We start from the raw sequence: 15,939 nt of genomic DNA on the forward strand, positions 1-15,939 counted from the left end.
GGGAGAAGAGCCCAGAGGCAGAGCCATTGGCTTCATTCATTCATGGGTCACTTATTGAGCGCCAGCTGTATACACGGCACTGAAACCCTGTGGGGTAAATGGAAAGATGGCTTCAGACATGAGTAGAGTGGGGGCGTGGGGGTCTTAGCTTGGAGTCACTGTCCTTGGAGCCACCCTTATTAACTCGGGCGCCAGTCACGTAGCTTTTAAGCACCAGGGTCCTTATTTGTGAAATGAGGAAGATGAGAGGTGCCTCAGAGGGAGGGGGTGAGGAGACGCCACAGCACTGGGCAGCCTGCCTGCGGCCCCGTCCCTCCTCTGCTGGTGGCAGACAGGTGTGGAACCATGGGCAAGTTACCCAACTCCTCTGTGTTCCAATGCCCTCGTCCGTACGTTGGGATAACTCCACCTGCCTTCTGGGATCACTGAGGGGCGAAGGGGGTTAGGACGTGTTCTCATCACTTGGAACATTCTGGAATTTATTAACTGCAAAATAAATGCCAGCTATTATTCGTCTACACTTAGCACAGTGCTTGGCCGCGGCAGGGGCTTGGTTCATGGTGATCGCTAGCCTGGCTCCCGGCCTGGGTCAGCGGTGTGCTGAGCAGCCTCACTGTGTGCGTCTCTTGGCAAGTCATTCATGGACATTGTGGCCGCTGGAATCAGCCGCGGTGGCAGTATGTACACCAGGGAAATCGACAAACGCTAGCAATCAGGGCTTTTTCAAAAGGTATTTTTTTGAGAGCCGGTTTACTGCGCAGCGGCTGTCCGTCGCCTGGGTGGGCAGGACGTGTGCCAGGAGACTTGCACACAGGATCTGTCTCCACCTCAGGTCTCGGCATCATGGCAGACAGAGCTGTAAGATGCTGGAGAGCCTTCGAGTACATGAGCGAGGCATTCCAGGCCACTGACCCAGGGCACCCAGGGGTGGGGGCCAGCACGTACCCCCCTTTGTGACTCCTCTGAGCCCCGTTTTCCCCGCCTGCACCTCCCTGTGTGGCGGCCTGGGGGTCGATATTTCAGGGGCCCGTCCGTATCCATTTCCCGTTCCTCTGCTCTAGAGAGGAAGGGGTTCCTGCCGGGGTGGGTCGGGTCCGAGCAGCCTTCAGACAGGAGTAGCATTTGAGCCAGACGCTGAAACACACAAGGGAGGGGGTGTTCCGGGGGAGAGACTCGCCTGAGCTGGGGAGCGGAGGCAGATCTCAGCGGAGCTCAAACCAACTAGAGTGACAGGGGCTTGGGGGTCCTGGGGGGATCCTGATGGGTGCTGAGATAGGAAAGGAGGAAATCTGGGCTGTGACTGGCCTTTGGGGGGAGAAGGGGGCTGATGGAGCTCCTGGAGGTTTGGAGCTCAGATTCATTTCAGCCTCGTCCACGAGGCGGGAGGCTCCCATAGAAAGTTCTGGGTATATCAGAACCATGAACCCTCGGAGTTAGAAGGACTTGAGTTGTTCAGGGGTCATTTCTCTGACCCATATCGCCTAGTCCAGGTCTCTGGGTCTCCTGAGGTGGGCAAACTCCCAGGGCCCGGGGGGAGAAAACTGCCGGGCAGCCCACGCTCTGGCATGAGGGTGTGGTCTGGACACGGCCTCTCCCATGTCGTGTCCTGGAACCACAGGCTTCTGGGAGGCCAGAGACGGAAGGGAGACCGGAATCTAACAGGAGTTAACATCTCTGAGATCTCGCCATGTGCCGAGCCCTTGACAATAGCTGCATGAGTTCAGTCCATTTTATAGATGAGAAAAGTGACTCCTGGGAAAGTTAGGCGACTTGCCCAGAAGCAATAGTGAGGGACACAGTGAGGGTTCGAGCCCTCGCAGCCGGTGCTGGAATAAGAGGCGAGTGAGTGAGTGAGTGAGTGAGCGAATGAAGGAGGAAAGAAACGAGGGTGTGAACCAGGGGTCCTCACACTACGGCCCGCGGGCCACATGCAAATACGAATATTGTATTTGTTCCCGTTTTGTTTTTTTACTTCAAAATAAGATATGTGCAGTGTGCGTAGGAATTTGTTCATAGTTTTTTTTTAAACTACAGTCCGGCCCTCCAACCGTCTGAGGGACAGTGAACTGGCCCCCTGTTTAAAAAGTTTGAGGACCCCTGGCACTGTGAACGGACGAACGTGCAGAACTCCAGAGCCGCTTAGAGAGACCCTAGGCCACCATTCCCATTTTACAGACGGAAAATTGAGACCGAGCCAGGCAGAGGAGGCCACGGGGCGGCAGGGCTGCACCCGGGGCCTCCTGACCCTGCTCCCCGCTCTCTGTCACAGCCCCGAGCCATGATGAAGACCCTGTCCAGCGGGAACTGCACGTTCAGCGTGCCCGCCAAGAACTCGTACCGCATGGTGGTGCTGGGCGCCTCCCGGGTGGGCAAGAGCTCCATTGTCTCCCGCTTCCTCAACGGCCGCTTCGAGGACCAGTACACGCCCACCATCGAGGACTTCCACCGGAAGGTCTACAACATCCGCGGCGACATGTACCAGCTGGACATCCTGGACACGTCCGGCAACCACCCCTTCCCCGCCATGCGCAGGCTCTCCATCCTCACAGGTGGGTGCCTGGGCTGGGCGTGGGTGCCGCGCATGTGGGCTATGTGCCCAGCGCTTTACAGCGGGCAGAGCGCTTGCCCGCCCATCGTCTGAGACGAAGGTCACAGAGGCTCCGTGCGCTGTGCAGGTCACATCGGTGTTGCCGCTTGTCCGGGCAAATGTTGGTGCCAGGACCCAAATTCCCTCTGTCCAGCTCTGGATCCATTACCCAGGACTCCAGAGCGGCCTTCCCGACCAGGAACTGACAGACAGGCTGGGATGTCCCTCTCCCGGGAACACAGGGGCTGCCGCCTTCCTCCTGAGGGAGGTGACTCAGCAGGGCTCCGGGGCCCACGGCCAGTCTGCTGGGCTCAGGTCTCTTGACATCCCATGTCCTTTGCCACCTCTCAGAGTGGTAAGAACAGGAGCCTGGTGGGGGTCAGCCAGAGGGCAGGCGGGGGCCCTGCCCGTGCTGGGGGCTCGGTAGTAATGACATAACGGTGGTGGTGATAGCTAACACTTACTAAGAGCTATGTGTCTGGGGCCCAGTCTTAGAGTTCGGCATTTATTTATTTAATCCTTACAACTAACCTAGGAGACGGGTATTCGCCTCTATTTTACAGGTGGGGGAACTGGGGCCCAGCGAGGTTAAGTTACTCCGGTGGTAACACAGCTGATGACTGGAAGTCTGGCTCATGCTTTACCACTAAGCTATCCTGAAGCCGCTCAGCCCCGCGAGATTGCTGGGGATCAAGGGGCAGGTGGAGATGGGGGCTGGGCCGTCACTCACGTGACGCCAGCAGTTTCGTGTGGTAACGAAGGGGGCAGGCCTAGAAGCCAGGCTGCCTGGGTCCAAGTCCTGGTTCCCCTGCGTCCTGGTTTGGTGCTGGGCACGGGCTTGATCTCTTCGTGCCTCACTTTTCTCATCTGTTGTTGGCATCACATCAGCCATTGTGAGAACTAAATGAGTTAACACGTGAGAAGCGCTGGGTGAGCCGATAGCAAGTGCTCAGTGAGTATCGGTGGGAAGTAAAGCAGCCTGTGCAGTGTGCCTGCTACCGGCTCTGCGGAGGCCTGTCCCAGGCCACGCCCACCCATCGCTGGGTGGTGATGAAGGGAAGGAAAGAGCAAGTAACCCCCTCTCCAGTCACCGCCAGAGTCACCCTCAAATTAGATGCTTCTGCACCAAGAATCCCATGCCATGCTCACCCTCCCCCCACACCCTGCTCATGCCCCCTCTTGGGGTGCCAGGCTTGGGGTGAAATAGTCCATATTTCGAAGAGGCAGTGTGTGAATAGAAAGAGCCCTGGACTGACCTGGGTTCGAGTTCTGGCTCCACCATGGGGGTGGCGTAGACATGTGATCAGAGGTCCTAATCGCAGCCTTGCCAGCTGCTCGGGCATAGCCTCGCCTCCTCCAGTGAGGCTGAGAGGAATGGAGGAAAGTGCGCGGGGCACTTCCAGCACAGGGTGGCTATGGCAGGACTGTCAGCCCTTGGGGAGGGGCCTGGGGCCCACCCATGTAACTAGGCTGACATCTGAGGCAGGGAGAGGGGGAGAGGCAGAGAGTGACCACAGGCATGTTTTCAAAATTAATCTTGAATGACACAAACAATATATACAAACACACCCTCCTTTAAACACATAGACCAGGCTAAAAAGCCCCCTTGACTCATGTCCCCTCCCCCAGCCGTGCCCCCTCCTGGGGGTGGCCACCCCTCAGTGTGGCGTGGACTGTTCCGGCCCTCCCCCACGAGCACATTAACATTCCTGTTGGAATCCCCACAACAGAGAGGATTTTCGTCTGTTGCTCTTTTCCGTGCATATACCATTCTGAGCACATCTGTCTGCCGCTTGCTCTTCCACTCACCCATCCGTGCCTCCTTTCCAACCTGGTGCTGATGCGCAGGGCAATCTGAAAACCATCCATTCTGCCGCCACCTCTCCCAGCTGCCAACCCCGGCCCGCTGACTCTGAAGCTTGGCGCAGTCTTGCATTTGAATATGTCGAGGCTGCCGAATCCTCAGGGGCCCCGGCTTAGCCTGATGGGACGGGTTTGGCAGCCCAAGTGGAATTGGTTGCCAGGCTGGTACTGCCTGGCAAGTGCTTTTCTAAACAGCCCACACCGTCATTCATTCCATCCCATCCCTTCGCATCCATTCAGCTGGCTTTATGAGCACCCACTGTGTGCCGGGCCCTGAGAGGCGGAGAGGGTGATGAGGCCCCCCTACTCCAGAGCTCACTGTTCAGAGCGCACCATTGGCCGGTGCACAGTTCTGAGCGTGGCAAGTGCTATCCTGGGGACAGACGTGTGCTCTGGGGTCCAGGGGAGTGGGCGGCTGCTGCCAGGCCTGGAACCGCTTCATCCTCTCGAGAACTTGGGCCGGTTGCCGCCGCCCTGAGCCTCAGTTCCCGCATCGGTAAAGCAGGGATCTGGCCATCTCACCAAAGTGAGGAAGGGTCTTTGAGCATGAGGTTGTGATCACTGTAGTAAGATCTGGAAACTGGGATGAAGGCGGCAGCTGTTTCTCCACCCCAGCCCCCTCCACATCGTCCCTGTTTCAGATTCAAAGGTCTCCTCCAGTGATGCCGTGAGCTGAACTAGGGGTAGTGTGGCCCTTGGAGGCCAGCACTTGCTTATTCTTTTCAAGATGTATTCAAGAAGCAGAGAGCACCTACTGTGTGCCGGGCACTGGCTAGGCGAGGACAGACTTGGCCCCCAATCTTGGCCTGGCCACATGGAGCTGTGGGATCTGGGGCAGGCTGCTCGCCCTTTCTGAGCCGCAGTTTGCTCACTGTACCACGAAGGTAACATACCTCACAGAGGTCTTGTAAGGACTCGGGGAAACGGTGGGCATGAAGTGTGTGGCCCGTGCCGGCTCCTGAAGGTGCGTGTTCTCATTAGCATTGTTGATACCCAAAACCACTGGCCAGCGTCACTGCAGTCATCTCCTGTGACCCTCAAGGTCATCCCACAGGGCAGTGCTGCGTCCACATGGGACAGATGGGGAAATGAGATTGGAGAGGTCGCATGGCGCCCTGAGGTCACGTGGTCCCCTGAGGTCACGTGGTCCCCTGAAGGCCGTGTGGCTGGTGAGTGGAGGAGGCAAGATGCACACCCGGGCCACCCGATGCCGCACCGAGTTCCTGCTGTGCGTGAGGTGCAGCTCCCGGCCTGGGGTGTGCTCTGAACGAGACAGGCAGGACCCCTCCTCTCGTGGACGTTGTATTTATTGTTATTCTACCACCGTCCCCACAAGGGCATAAGTCACTCAGCCCTGCAGGGAAACGGGGGTGAATGAACCGTGTCCGAACCAGGCGGTGCCACCGATGAGCTGCGCGGCCTTGTGGGGGAGAGGGCTGTCGGGAGCCGCCTGCGAACTCACCGCCTGGAGTTTCTCTCCCCACAGGGGACGTCTTCATCCTGGTGTTCAGCCTGGACAGCCGGGAGTCCTTTGACGAGGTCAAGCGCCTGCAGAAGCAGATCCTGGAGGTCAAGTCCTGCCTGAAGAACAAGACCAAGGAGGCGGCGGAGCTGCCCATGGTCATCTGCGGCAACAAGAACGACCACGGCGAGCTGTGCCGCCAGGTGCCCGCCACCGAGGCCGAGCTGCTGGTGTCGGGCGACGAGAACTGCGCCTACTTCGAGGTGTCGGCCAAGAAGAACACCAACGTGGACGAGATGTTCTACGTGCTCTTCAGCATGGCCAAGCTGCCCCACGAGATGAGCCCTGCCCTGCACCGGAAGATCTCCGTGCAGTACGGCGACACCTTCCACCCCAGGCCCTTCTGCATGCGCCGCGTCAAGGAGACGGACGCCTACGGCATGGTCTCGCCCTTCGCCCGCCGCCCCAGCGTCAACAGTGACCTCAAGTACATCAAGGCCAAGGTCCTCCGGGAGGGCCAGGCCCGGGAGCGGGACAAATGCACCATCCAGTGAGCGGGAGGGACGCTGGGGTGGGGCTCGGGCAGTGCCTTACGGGAGGCGGCCCGGATGCCCGCACCCCCCAAGAGACCCCCCAAAGGCAGTCGTTGGCGCCAGACTGGAGGACCCCAGCCTTGAACCTCTGAACCTTCTCTTGCCTTCCCGCCTCCTCCCTCTGATTCCACGGATCCCCCTGGTCCCGGCTCCGCCGGGCGGGGACGGATCTCCGCAAGCAGGAGACGAGGCTGGGAGACAGCTGGACTTGATGCAGGGACCCAAGTCGAGCCTTCCTGGCCTTGGGTCATAAGAAACACTGATGCCAGAGGGGCCAGGACCCCTGCACCCCACAGGGCCTCCTGGGACGGCGCCAGGATGAAAACAGCACCCAGAGCAGCCGGGAGAGCTTGACTGTCCTGGCGTGAGACCCAGCTTGGCTCAGCTGGCAGCTAGGAGAGCCCTGCACTCCCAATCCTGAAACTCTTGCCCTCTGGCTCAGCTGTTTCTACCCCTGCCCCCCACGTGGGCCCCGGCTGTCCGGGACCTCAAGCCAGGGGCATCTGTGTGTGGAAGGGGGTGCAGCCACGTCTCTGGGGCCACGTCCGTCTCCAGGACCACCTGCCTCCCTCTGCCTCCTCTCCCAGGTTCCCCCGTCTGCTGGTTTACTTTGTTGTTACAGCTGTTCTCACGTCGTGTGTAGCGTAGGAATGGAAATCCTTGTACTGTAAAAGCCTAGTGACCCCTCGTTGGCCAGGACCCCACCCAGTTCACGTCCACTGCCTCCCCCGTGCCCCGACAGGGTTCCATGGCCTGTCTGCAGCTGGACACTGCCCTCCATCTGAGCTTTACAGTCCACACTCACCCAGGCGGGGCTGGGCGTTGGGCCGCTTCTGCCCCAACACCCCTAAATCCCCCCAGCTAGTTCAGGACAGAGCTCCATCTAGAACCAGGCTCTCCTCGGTGCTGGGGCCACTGTGTGCTGGAAACAGGGTGAGTGATGCACTTTATGACCCCAAGGCCAGGGCCTTCCCCAGGCCTGGCCTCTTTCCCCTCCCCCGCCCGCCTCTACCCACCCTGCTGTCCCACTGCCTTCTGCACACGCTGGTGGGAGGCTTGGAGGAGCAGCCGGGAGGCAGAGCCGAGCCTGGGAGAAGCAGGTGTAAAGACTCCCAGTGGGTCTTTTTCTCGTGCCCGGGATGGGGCGGTACTGAGTACCAGGCCTGCTGGGATTTGAACCTCTAGACCAAACGCTCTTGTCATCAGCTCTTAAATACACTTTGTACTTTAATTTTCTGAAAATATTGATGTTTGGGGCCACAGAGAACCTTAATAATCATCTAGTGACTCTTTCCAAGGCCCAGAGAGGGTAAGCAACTTGCCCGAGGTCACACAGCAAGTCTAGGAGCGGCAGACACAGGGCTAGGTCTGGGCATTCAGCACACACCATGATGTGTGTCCTCTCCTCATGCTGCCTCTGAGGCTCCTGTAGATTCGGTGTACGTTGTGCCCACGTAGGCAGTGTACACACATGCGAACACACATACACACAAGCCCTAGCCTCAGCTCTGCACACCCTCCGCCCGCACCCTGGCCCTGCTGCTCACTGCAGCAGCTCTGACCTGCATCTGTGCCCCTGCCCATCCCGCCCCGAACCTTCCAATACCTTGGCCAGGGCAGGTGTGTGGCCTGGCCTCGCCCAGATCTCTGTGTATCCTCTCTAATATTAAACTGGGTTTGTTTCTAAGCCGTGTCCTTGACCGTGTGCATTTCCAAGAGGAGGTGGCCTCTTCGCCCCACAGCTGTCTTTCCCTCCCCGAGTGGCACCTGCTGGGGTCCTCGCTCTGTGTCGGTGTCAGTCTTCACGGTTAAGGATGTGGGGGGAGGGGGGAATCAACTCCAAGCCTCTCTTAGCCCAGGCCCTCCTGGGCCCTCTTGGTGGGGTGCTGAGCATCTGTCCCTCTAGAGGGGTGGCCCGGTGAGAGAGGAGAGGACCCTGGGGACTGTCAGCCCGTTGGCGTCACCATGGTTGAGTTCCATGTGGCTCCCATAGAGCATCGATTTTGCCCCCAGGGGACATTTGGCAATGTCTAGGAACTGGGTGGGGGTAGGAGGGGGTGTCGTGCTCCTGGCGTCTGGTGGGAGGAGGTTAGGGACGCTGCTGAACCCCTCCTGTGGCCGAGACAGCCCCGCAAGAAAGAGTCACCACGTGGACGGTCAGCCCTGAGGGCAGGACACTGCCCAGGTCTGGGCACGGCTGATATGATGTACGACTTTCTGGATGAGCAGAGTGTGCCTTCCTGGGCAATGAGATGGGACAGGGGTGGGGTGGCAGGTGGAGGGAGAGGGAGGAGGTCTTGTCCTGGTACAACCCTGAACGTGCCACCTTGGACCCAGGGGGAAGGGAAGGGAACGGGCTGGGCCCGGCTGCATGCCTTCCACCCCTCATCCCCTGCCGCCTCGGGTCTGCAGCCCCCGGAGAAACATGCTCCTCATGTTTACCCGTTTTTAGCATCATGTCCAAGATGGCAGAGCCGGTGAGGGGGTAGGTTGGGGAGTTCACACCAGAGGCCACCGAGATCCATGTGGGCGAGGAAAGGATTTGCATCTGGGAGTTGCGGATGGGTCTGTGCTGCTGATCAGTCAGCAAAGGCCCCTGCATGTAGGTGCAGGCCTGAGACGGAGGGCAGGTCAGGCCCTGCACCTACCTGCTCAGAGAGAAGCAGGGCAGGCCCCTGCGTGCGGGGAGCTCGCGACCCAGAGTGAGAAGCCCCTGCCTGCACAGTCACAAAGCAAGGTGCACCTGGCTGTGGTGGCCGCAAAACCAGGCGACCCTGGGATGCAGGGAGCCGGGGAGAGCGCCCTACCTCTGCCCACCCAGGAGCCCAGCCCCTCCCATCCTTGGCCCACACCAGCCCCAGACGATCAGTGTGGGAGGCAAGTCGCTCCGATGCTTCCCCACACCTGGTTAGTCCCTCTGCACCGCAGGTCAGCCCTGCACCTCTAGACGCGCTGAACAGGGAAGCCACCGGGCGCACCACAGCGAGCCTCCCACGCACGGCATCCGGCCCAGCCGACCCACCTCCTCCATGTGCGACCCCAAGGGCGCCATGTCCTTGCCCAGTTGTCATCTGGTTCGGCTCTAAATGAGAGGTGGGGAGGAGGGCAGCGGACCAGACAGCACACCCACAGCCCCTCACAGCCCTATGCTGTCTACGAGAGAATTAATATTCCTGTTACATAACCCACAACATTCCGATCGTTGCTAAACAGAACACGCTTGCTCCGGCCCCAGTCCCTGCATCCCACACTCTCGCCCTGGAGTGGGGTGAGCCAGCAAAGGGCTTTGGCGGAAGGAGAAGATTTCCCCGGCAAATCTCTTCTTAGCCCTGGGACAGAGGGTGGAATAAGATTGTAGGAAAATTCTTCTCATGGGAGACCCTTCAGAGACAAGCCCAGGGCAACCCGTTTAATTCCTGGCCCGAGAAAGGGCATGCTGGGAGTCTGATTTCAGAGAATTCTGCACTGCGAATTCTAAGTACTTGTTCTGTTCCGCCTCCCTGAACCTGTCACTTACTCAAAAGAAAAACTTCAGTCTGCGTCACAGCTTGGGAGGGAGGTGGCAGGGGTGGGGGGGAGGGGGGAGAGGGGGGAGGGGGTTGCTGACGGGAGGTCAGCCAGCCGGGACTCAGAGGCAAAAGCTGCTGGGAACGGGGGACGGGAAAGGGGGAAGGGAACGGGAACTGACCTGTGTTGAAGACCTACTGTGCACCAAGCACTGTGCCGGGCCTGTTACCTGTACCCTCTCATTGGATCCTCATGGCAAAGCTATGTAGAAGGATGATGAATCCCTTTTTGCACAGTGGGAAACGGAGGCTCAGAGAGGTAAAGCCACTTGCCCAGGGTTGCACAGCCGAGTGGCAGATCTGGGCTTGAATCCGCGTCTGACTGCAAAGCATGTTTCCTCCCCAGAGCTTTTGTAACTGGGCCAGCTGGGGGGCTGCTCTGGCGGGAGAGGCAGCAGGGGGGACGTGCTTCAGGAAGCAGGCAGGTGTCATTCACAGGGCGGGAGGTGCCCTGCAGCTCATAGCAAAAGGAGCGCTTGACTTTTTTTTTTCGTGGGAGAGTCCGAGGTAAGCATGCAAGGCCAGAGGGTGGCTCTGCTCCACCCGGTCATTCAGGCTCCATCTCCACAGTCTTGTCGCTGTCGGCGAGGTCGAAGCCACCGCCACGTTCAGGTTCCATGAGGGGTGAGGGAAAATCGTGCAGAGGATGCATCCCTGCTGCTCTCGGCGCCCCGGACGCATCCCTTCCACTCACTTTCCCCTGACCAGGCTCAGTCACGTGACCTCCCCACCCTGAGAAGGTCTGGGAAAGGCAGCTCCCTGCTAGGTGGCCGGGGCCCTACGGTGACTCATCATTGCAGAGAAAGCGGGGAGCCATCCCTCCGCTGGCCAGCTGACAGTCTCTGCCCAGTCGCCTCCTGCAGTGCCAGGCCTCAGGCCCTCACCTGCCACCTGACTCCAGCGCCACCCAGTCGCCCCATCAGAGGGCCGCCCCGTCCTCCCTCTGCTCCTTTAACTGCATCTGGCTCTATTTCCCCTGTCCCTCGATGAACGCGATGAAAGCGGACGTCCCACGATTTTTCTCATCTATACTCAAGGCACTTCAGGTGGCAAGCAGCCGCACTGAAAAATCCTCGGGCCCTGGCCGGTGGCTCAGTGGTTGGAGCATCCACCGGACCACTGAAGGGTTTGGGGTTTGATTCCTGGTCAAGAGCACATACCTGGGTTGCAGGCTCGATGCCCAGCCCCGGTTGGGGCCTGTGCAGGAGGCAACCAATCCATGTGTCTTTCTCCTATCGATGTTTCTCTCTCTCTCTCTCTCTTTCTCTCTCTCTCTCCCCCCTCCCTCCCTTACACTCTCTCTAAAAATCAATGGGGAAAATATCCTCAGGCGAGGATTAACAACGACAAAACATCCTCAGCACATGATGGACATCTCAGTCTTCATTCAGAGGACTTTCCCTTCCTCCTTGGGCTGAGGTCTTCTGTGCACAAAAAGCTGGGGGGAGCCGGATGTTTGTCTTTGCCTGGTGCTATGGGACTGACGGACGGTCCATGCCCGCAGCGTGGTGGATGTTTAACAAGGGCACCGAACTCTCAGGGGTAATACTGTAGATGTTTCAGAGGCCGTGTAGTAAGTGCCAGCCATAATTATTTCTGTACCAGTGAGGGTCCCTGCGGGCCACCTGGGACGGCCACACACCCCATGTGGCCCCACCCGGCAGCATCAGCTCTGCTGTGTGCCTCTTAGGAGCCAGCCCTGGGTACATCGCTTCTCTGCACCTCCGCACAGAAGTGAATCAGGGGCAGTCCCTGCCCCACAAAGAACCAAGCAGCCCATTCGCAGTAACTGCAATGCAGTCTGTTACATGCTGTGACGGGGGCTGTGGAAGCTCAGAAGAGGGGCCCCTTGCCTGGGCGAGGTTCTGACTGACCTCTTTCTGGGGGAGATGAGGATGGAGTGACTCTAACAGCTTAGCAAACGCTAACCCGGTTTCTAAATGGAATGTGCCAGGGACTAGAGCTCATGGAGCCAGAGCACCCAGGACAAAAGCCCACTTTTCCGTGAAGCACCTGAACTACGTGCTGCCACAGGGCCTTTGCACTGCAGTTTTTTCTCTGCTGGGAAGGAGCTTCCTCTAGAGACCCCGCTGGCTCATTGCTCACTTCATTCATATCTCTGCTCACATGTCCCTTCCTCAGAGAAGCCCCCTGACCCCTCTCCCTCTGCTCTCAGATCCACCACTCTCCAGCCTCTTCGCTGCTTTGTCTTTCCGGACTTGACTCCTGGAGATGTGTTTGTTGATTGCATGTCTCTTCTATGAGAATGTGAACGGGATGAGAAATATGTTCTTTAAATAGATTTAGAGAGAGAGAAAAGGGACGGGGGAGAGAGAGAGAGAGAGAGAGAGAGAGAGAGAGAGAGGATGAGAATCATCGATCGGCTGCCTCCTGCACACCCCCTATTGGGATTCAAGCCCGCAACCTGGGCATGTGCCCTGACTGTGAATCGAACTGGTGACCTCTTGGTTCATAGGTCGGCGCTCAACCACTGAGCCACACCAGCCGGGCCTTTTCTTTTAAACTTTTTAATAAGCACGGCTGTAATATGGAAGAGAGACGCGGTGCAGAACTAGGGGGGGTCAGGGGTTCAGGGGGGTTCGTCGCCAGTGTCACTGTTATTCTTTGAGATGGAGAGGCTTGAACTCGCTGTGATGCTGTTGAGAAAGACCCAGAAAAGAAAGACGACACTGGAGAGGAGGAAGGGCTGATGACTGAGGATGTGGGAATGGCTGGGCTCCAGGGCACGGGAGGGGGTGGGGGGAGGCTTGGCTGACCTCCAAGGGGAGGGCAGGGCCAGGGCGGGGAGGGAGCGGGGCGGCTGCGCCTGAGCCCGCGGAGCTGCAGGGGAGCCTGTGTCCTCGCTCCAGGGCCATCGGCGTCCTGGTGTGCTGCCTGCTGGGGACGGAGGCCGGTCCCCAAGAGGGTGTGTTCTCAGCTCTCTAATATTTTTACAAGAAATTAAACCCGAAGTAGAAAGGCCCGAATCAATTTTATCCAAAATGAGAAAGGAGCCGAGGTGATGGCTGCAGCCAGGGGGGTGGGGCCTGGAGGAAGAAGCCACCGGACCTTTTATTTTCACCCACAAACGGGCGGGCCCCGTGGGTGCTGGGCACTAGGGGCAGAGGGAGAAGGGGCTCAGGGAACCAGGGGGTCGGAGGGACGGACAGGTGCCTTCCTTCAGGGAAAGGTGAGAAAGGTTTCTCAGAGGAAGTGACAATTTCACTGCCTCTGAAGGGTTTGCAGAATTCTAGCAGGAAGGACTTCCTGGAGGTAGGGGATTGCATTATTCTACTTAAAATAAATTTAATTATACTGCACATTAAAGCTCTTAGCTCAGCGCCTGCCAGGTCACCAGCTCGCAATGTCGACGAGCCATTCAGCTATGATTACTAATAATTTTCACGCGTTTAAAATTTGACTTCACCCAACTCCCCCCCAATTTTTTTCTCATGCTTATACTAACTGTGGACCCTTGGCAGTCACGGGAAATCAGACGCATGATCTTTTTTTTTAATCCCCATCCGAGGATATTTTTCTTTTGTTTTGTTTTTTTTCTTTTTAGAGGGAGTGGAGGGGAGGGCGGAGGGAGGAGAGATGGAGAGATAAACGTTGTTGCTTGCGAGAGAGGCACATGGATTGGTTGCCTCTCACATGGGCCCCAACAGGGGATGAGCCTGCAACCGAAGGCACGTGCCCTTGACCGGGAACTGAACCCGAGACCCTTTGGTCCTCGGGCCGACTGGGCCGACACCAGACACACAGTCTTTAAAAATGCCCCCTGGGAAGCACTGTCCCCAGCAAAGTGTGAGTGACATGCGAGGCTGCTGTCCTGGGCGGTGAGTGGCTCTGAAGCGAGGACGTGGGTTGTTACCGTGAGGTGGGTCGCTCACCAGCCGGCGGGGCTCCCTGGGCGGCCGGCAGACTCCCTTCTGGTTTCCGCCGGAGCAGCATATGGTGGGAACCAGGAGCTGCAGGCTCAGCCGGGCTGAATGAGGCTCTGCTCTTTAATCCACCCCCCGCTTCTGTTTTTCAGACTAAAAGCCAATACTGTTTCAGAGGTTTCATCTTTCTTGCTCTGATTAGCACTAGCAATGGGAATTCTTCTGAGGCCATTTTCCTGAAGGAAACAGCGCTAATCCCTGGGGGGTCAGCCAGGCTCCCTCACTCGCTCCGTTCCAGGCTGCTGTTTCTGCCTCATCCAGAATATAAACGATTACCAGCCCCGGGCCTTTGGGTCACTTGCAGCCGAACTGCATGCTAAACCCTTGAACGTCAGGGACTTTGGGGACTTCCCAACCTTTCTCCTCCTAATGTAGCCTTTAAGCCACCTAATGTTCTACACTGCCTGACAGGCATGTGCACACCCATGCACACACAGGAACAGGTGCACGCATGCATACACGTGCACACATAACACACATAGGTACATGCATGCATGGACACACAGGCATATGTATCCACTCGTACACATGAGCACCCACATGCACATAGGCATATCACAAGACACATGAACACATGCTTACACACACTAGTTCACACACATGCTTGTACACAGAGATACTTGTATGTACACATGAACACACATTTGTGCATGTGGAACACAAGCATGCACACAAATGTATACCATCACTCACACAGGAACACATGTAATTACAGCCATGCATGCACATACATGCAACACACATATGCACATGCAGCACAGATACACCCTCGCAAACATGCACACACACCATGCATGCTTGCAAGACACACCCTTGCACACACGCACACACATGCACAGGCATGGCAGGCGCAGGCATGCACAACACTCTGCCAAGAACAAGTGAGGAGGAGGAGGAAGGTAGACACATCATTCTTTCCCCTCCAGTTCAAATGACTTCTCTTCCTTGGCACCAACTTTGTTTTGATAGATTCGTTATTTTTTTAGAACACGAAGACATGGGACTGAGACCAAGTCCCCAGTTTCACAGATGGGAGAGGCGATTTCTAGCAATGAATCTTCTTGAACAAAATGACATAACAACAGAAGAACTTGGAGGCCCTCGGAGAGCTCGCTATATCTGCAGCACCCCGGCCCCCGGCGCCGCAGGGAGGCAGCGCAGCGGAGGGAAAGGCACTGGACTGAAACCTCGCTCTGTGTCCAGCGGCTCGAACACTCTTTTGCTGGGGGCACTTGGTCCATTGGCTCCCCGTCCCTGGTCCCTTCAGCGGTGACATCTGCAGGTTCAGGCACAACAGATGGAGGCATCGTGGAGCCTTCCTCGGGCCACACAGCTAGAACTCAAGTGTCATAGTGCCCACGCGGGATCCATTCCCTCAGGGCTCCCCAAATGTGAGCATGCGCCCGCATCGCCGGGGTCTTGTTAAAATGCAGAGCCTGAGTCAGTGGGTCTGGAGTGGCCTGAGATGCTTCCTAACCCGCTCCCAGGTGACGCTGCTGCTGCTGGAAAGGCCTCACCCTCCTCCACATGCTTCTAAAAGGTAGAGCGAGGTTTGCCACCCCCTCCCACTGCACCCCAAGCCCCTGGGTGGGACAGCTGCCCCTTTCCCCTCGGGCTCCAGGTCTCCCCAGCACCACCCACCGCCCTTTTCCGAGGCAGCTGCTCCCCAGCCCCCACCGTCACAGCCCTGGGTGTGAGAAGATCCACGTCCCCTTTCGCTGGCCTCAGCGCCCCTTACCACAGGGAGGCCTGGGCAGGACCCGCCTCCCGTTGGAGCCTCAGTTTCCCCCTCGGTGTGAAGAGGCGGCTGGGCTTGCTCTCGCCCCGGCCGCACTCTGGCGGATCCTTACCAAGCGCCCTGGCCCGGTGCCGCTCTCCCAGACTCCACTGAATCGCACAGGGTGAGGCCCAGGCATGGGTGTTT

The 15,939-nt window shown here is 58.1% G+C and overlaps 1 protein-coding gene across 2 annotated transcripts in view; it reads left to right on the forward strand.

Annotated features, from left to right (window-relative positions):
• The window catches only part of RASD2 (RASD family member 2), a 32,835-nt gene extending 24,643 nt beyond the window's left edge, over positions 1 to 8,192 (forward strand). For both annotated transcript variants that reach the window (XM_036300796.1, XM_036300797.1), the window contains exons 2-3: positions 2,270 to 2,549; positions 5,937 to 8,192. In XM_036300796.1, coding sequence (XP_036156689.1) covers positions 2,279 to 2,549; positions 5,937 to 6,466 — 801 coding nt within the window. In that variant the 5' untranslated portion in view covers positions 2,270 to 2,278 and the 3' untranslated portion in view covers positions 6,467 to 8,192. The remainder of the gene's footprint in view (positions 1 to 2,269; positions 2,550 to 5,936) is intronic.
• The last annotated feature ends 7,747 nt before the right edge of the window (positions 8,193 to 15,939 follow it).

The sequence above is a fragment of the Myotis myotis genome, unplaced genomic scaffold (assembly GCF_014108235.1).
Source record: "Myotis myotis isolate mMyoMyo1 unplaced genomic scaffold, mMyoMyo1.p scaffold_m19_p_3, whole genome shotgun sequence".
NCBI lineage: Eukaryota > Metazoa > Chordata > Mammalia > Chiroptera > Vespertilionidae > Myotis > Myotis myotis.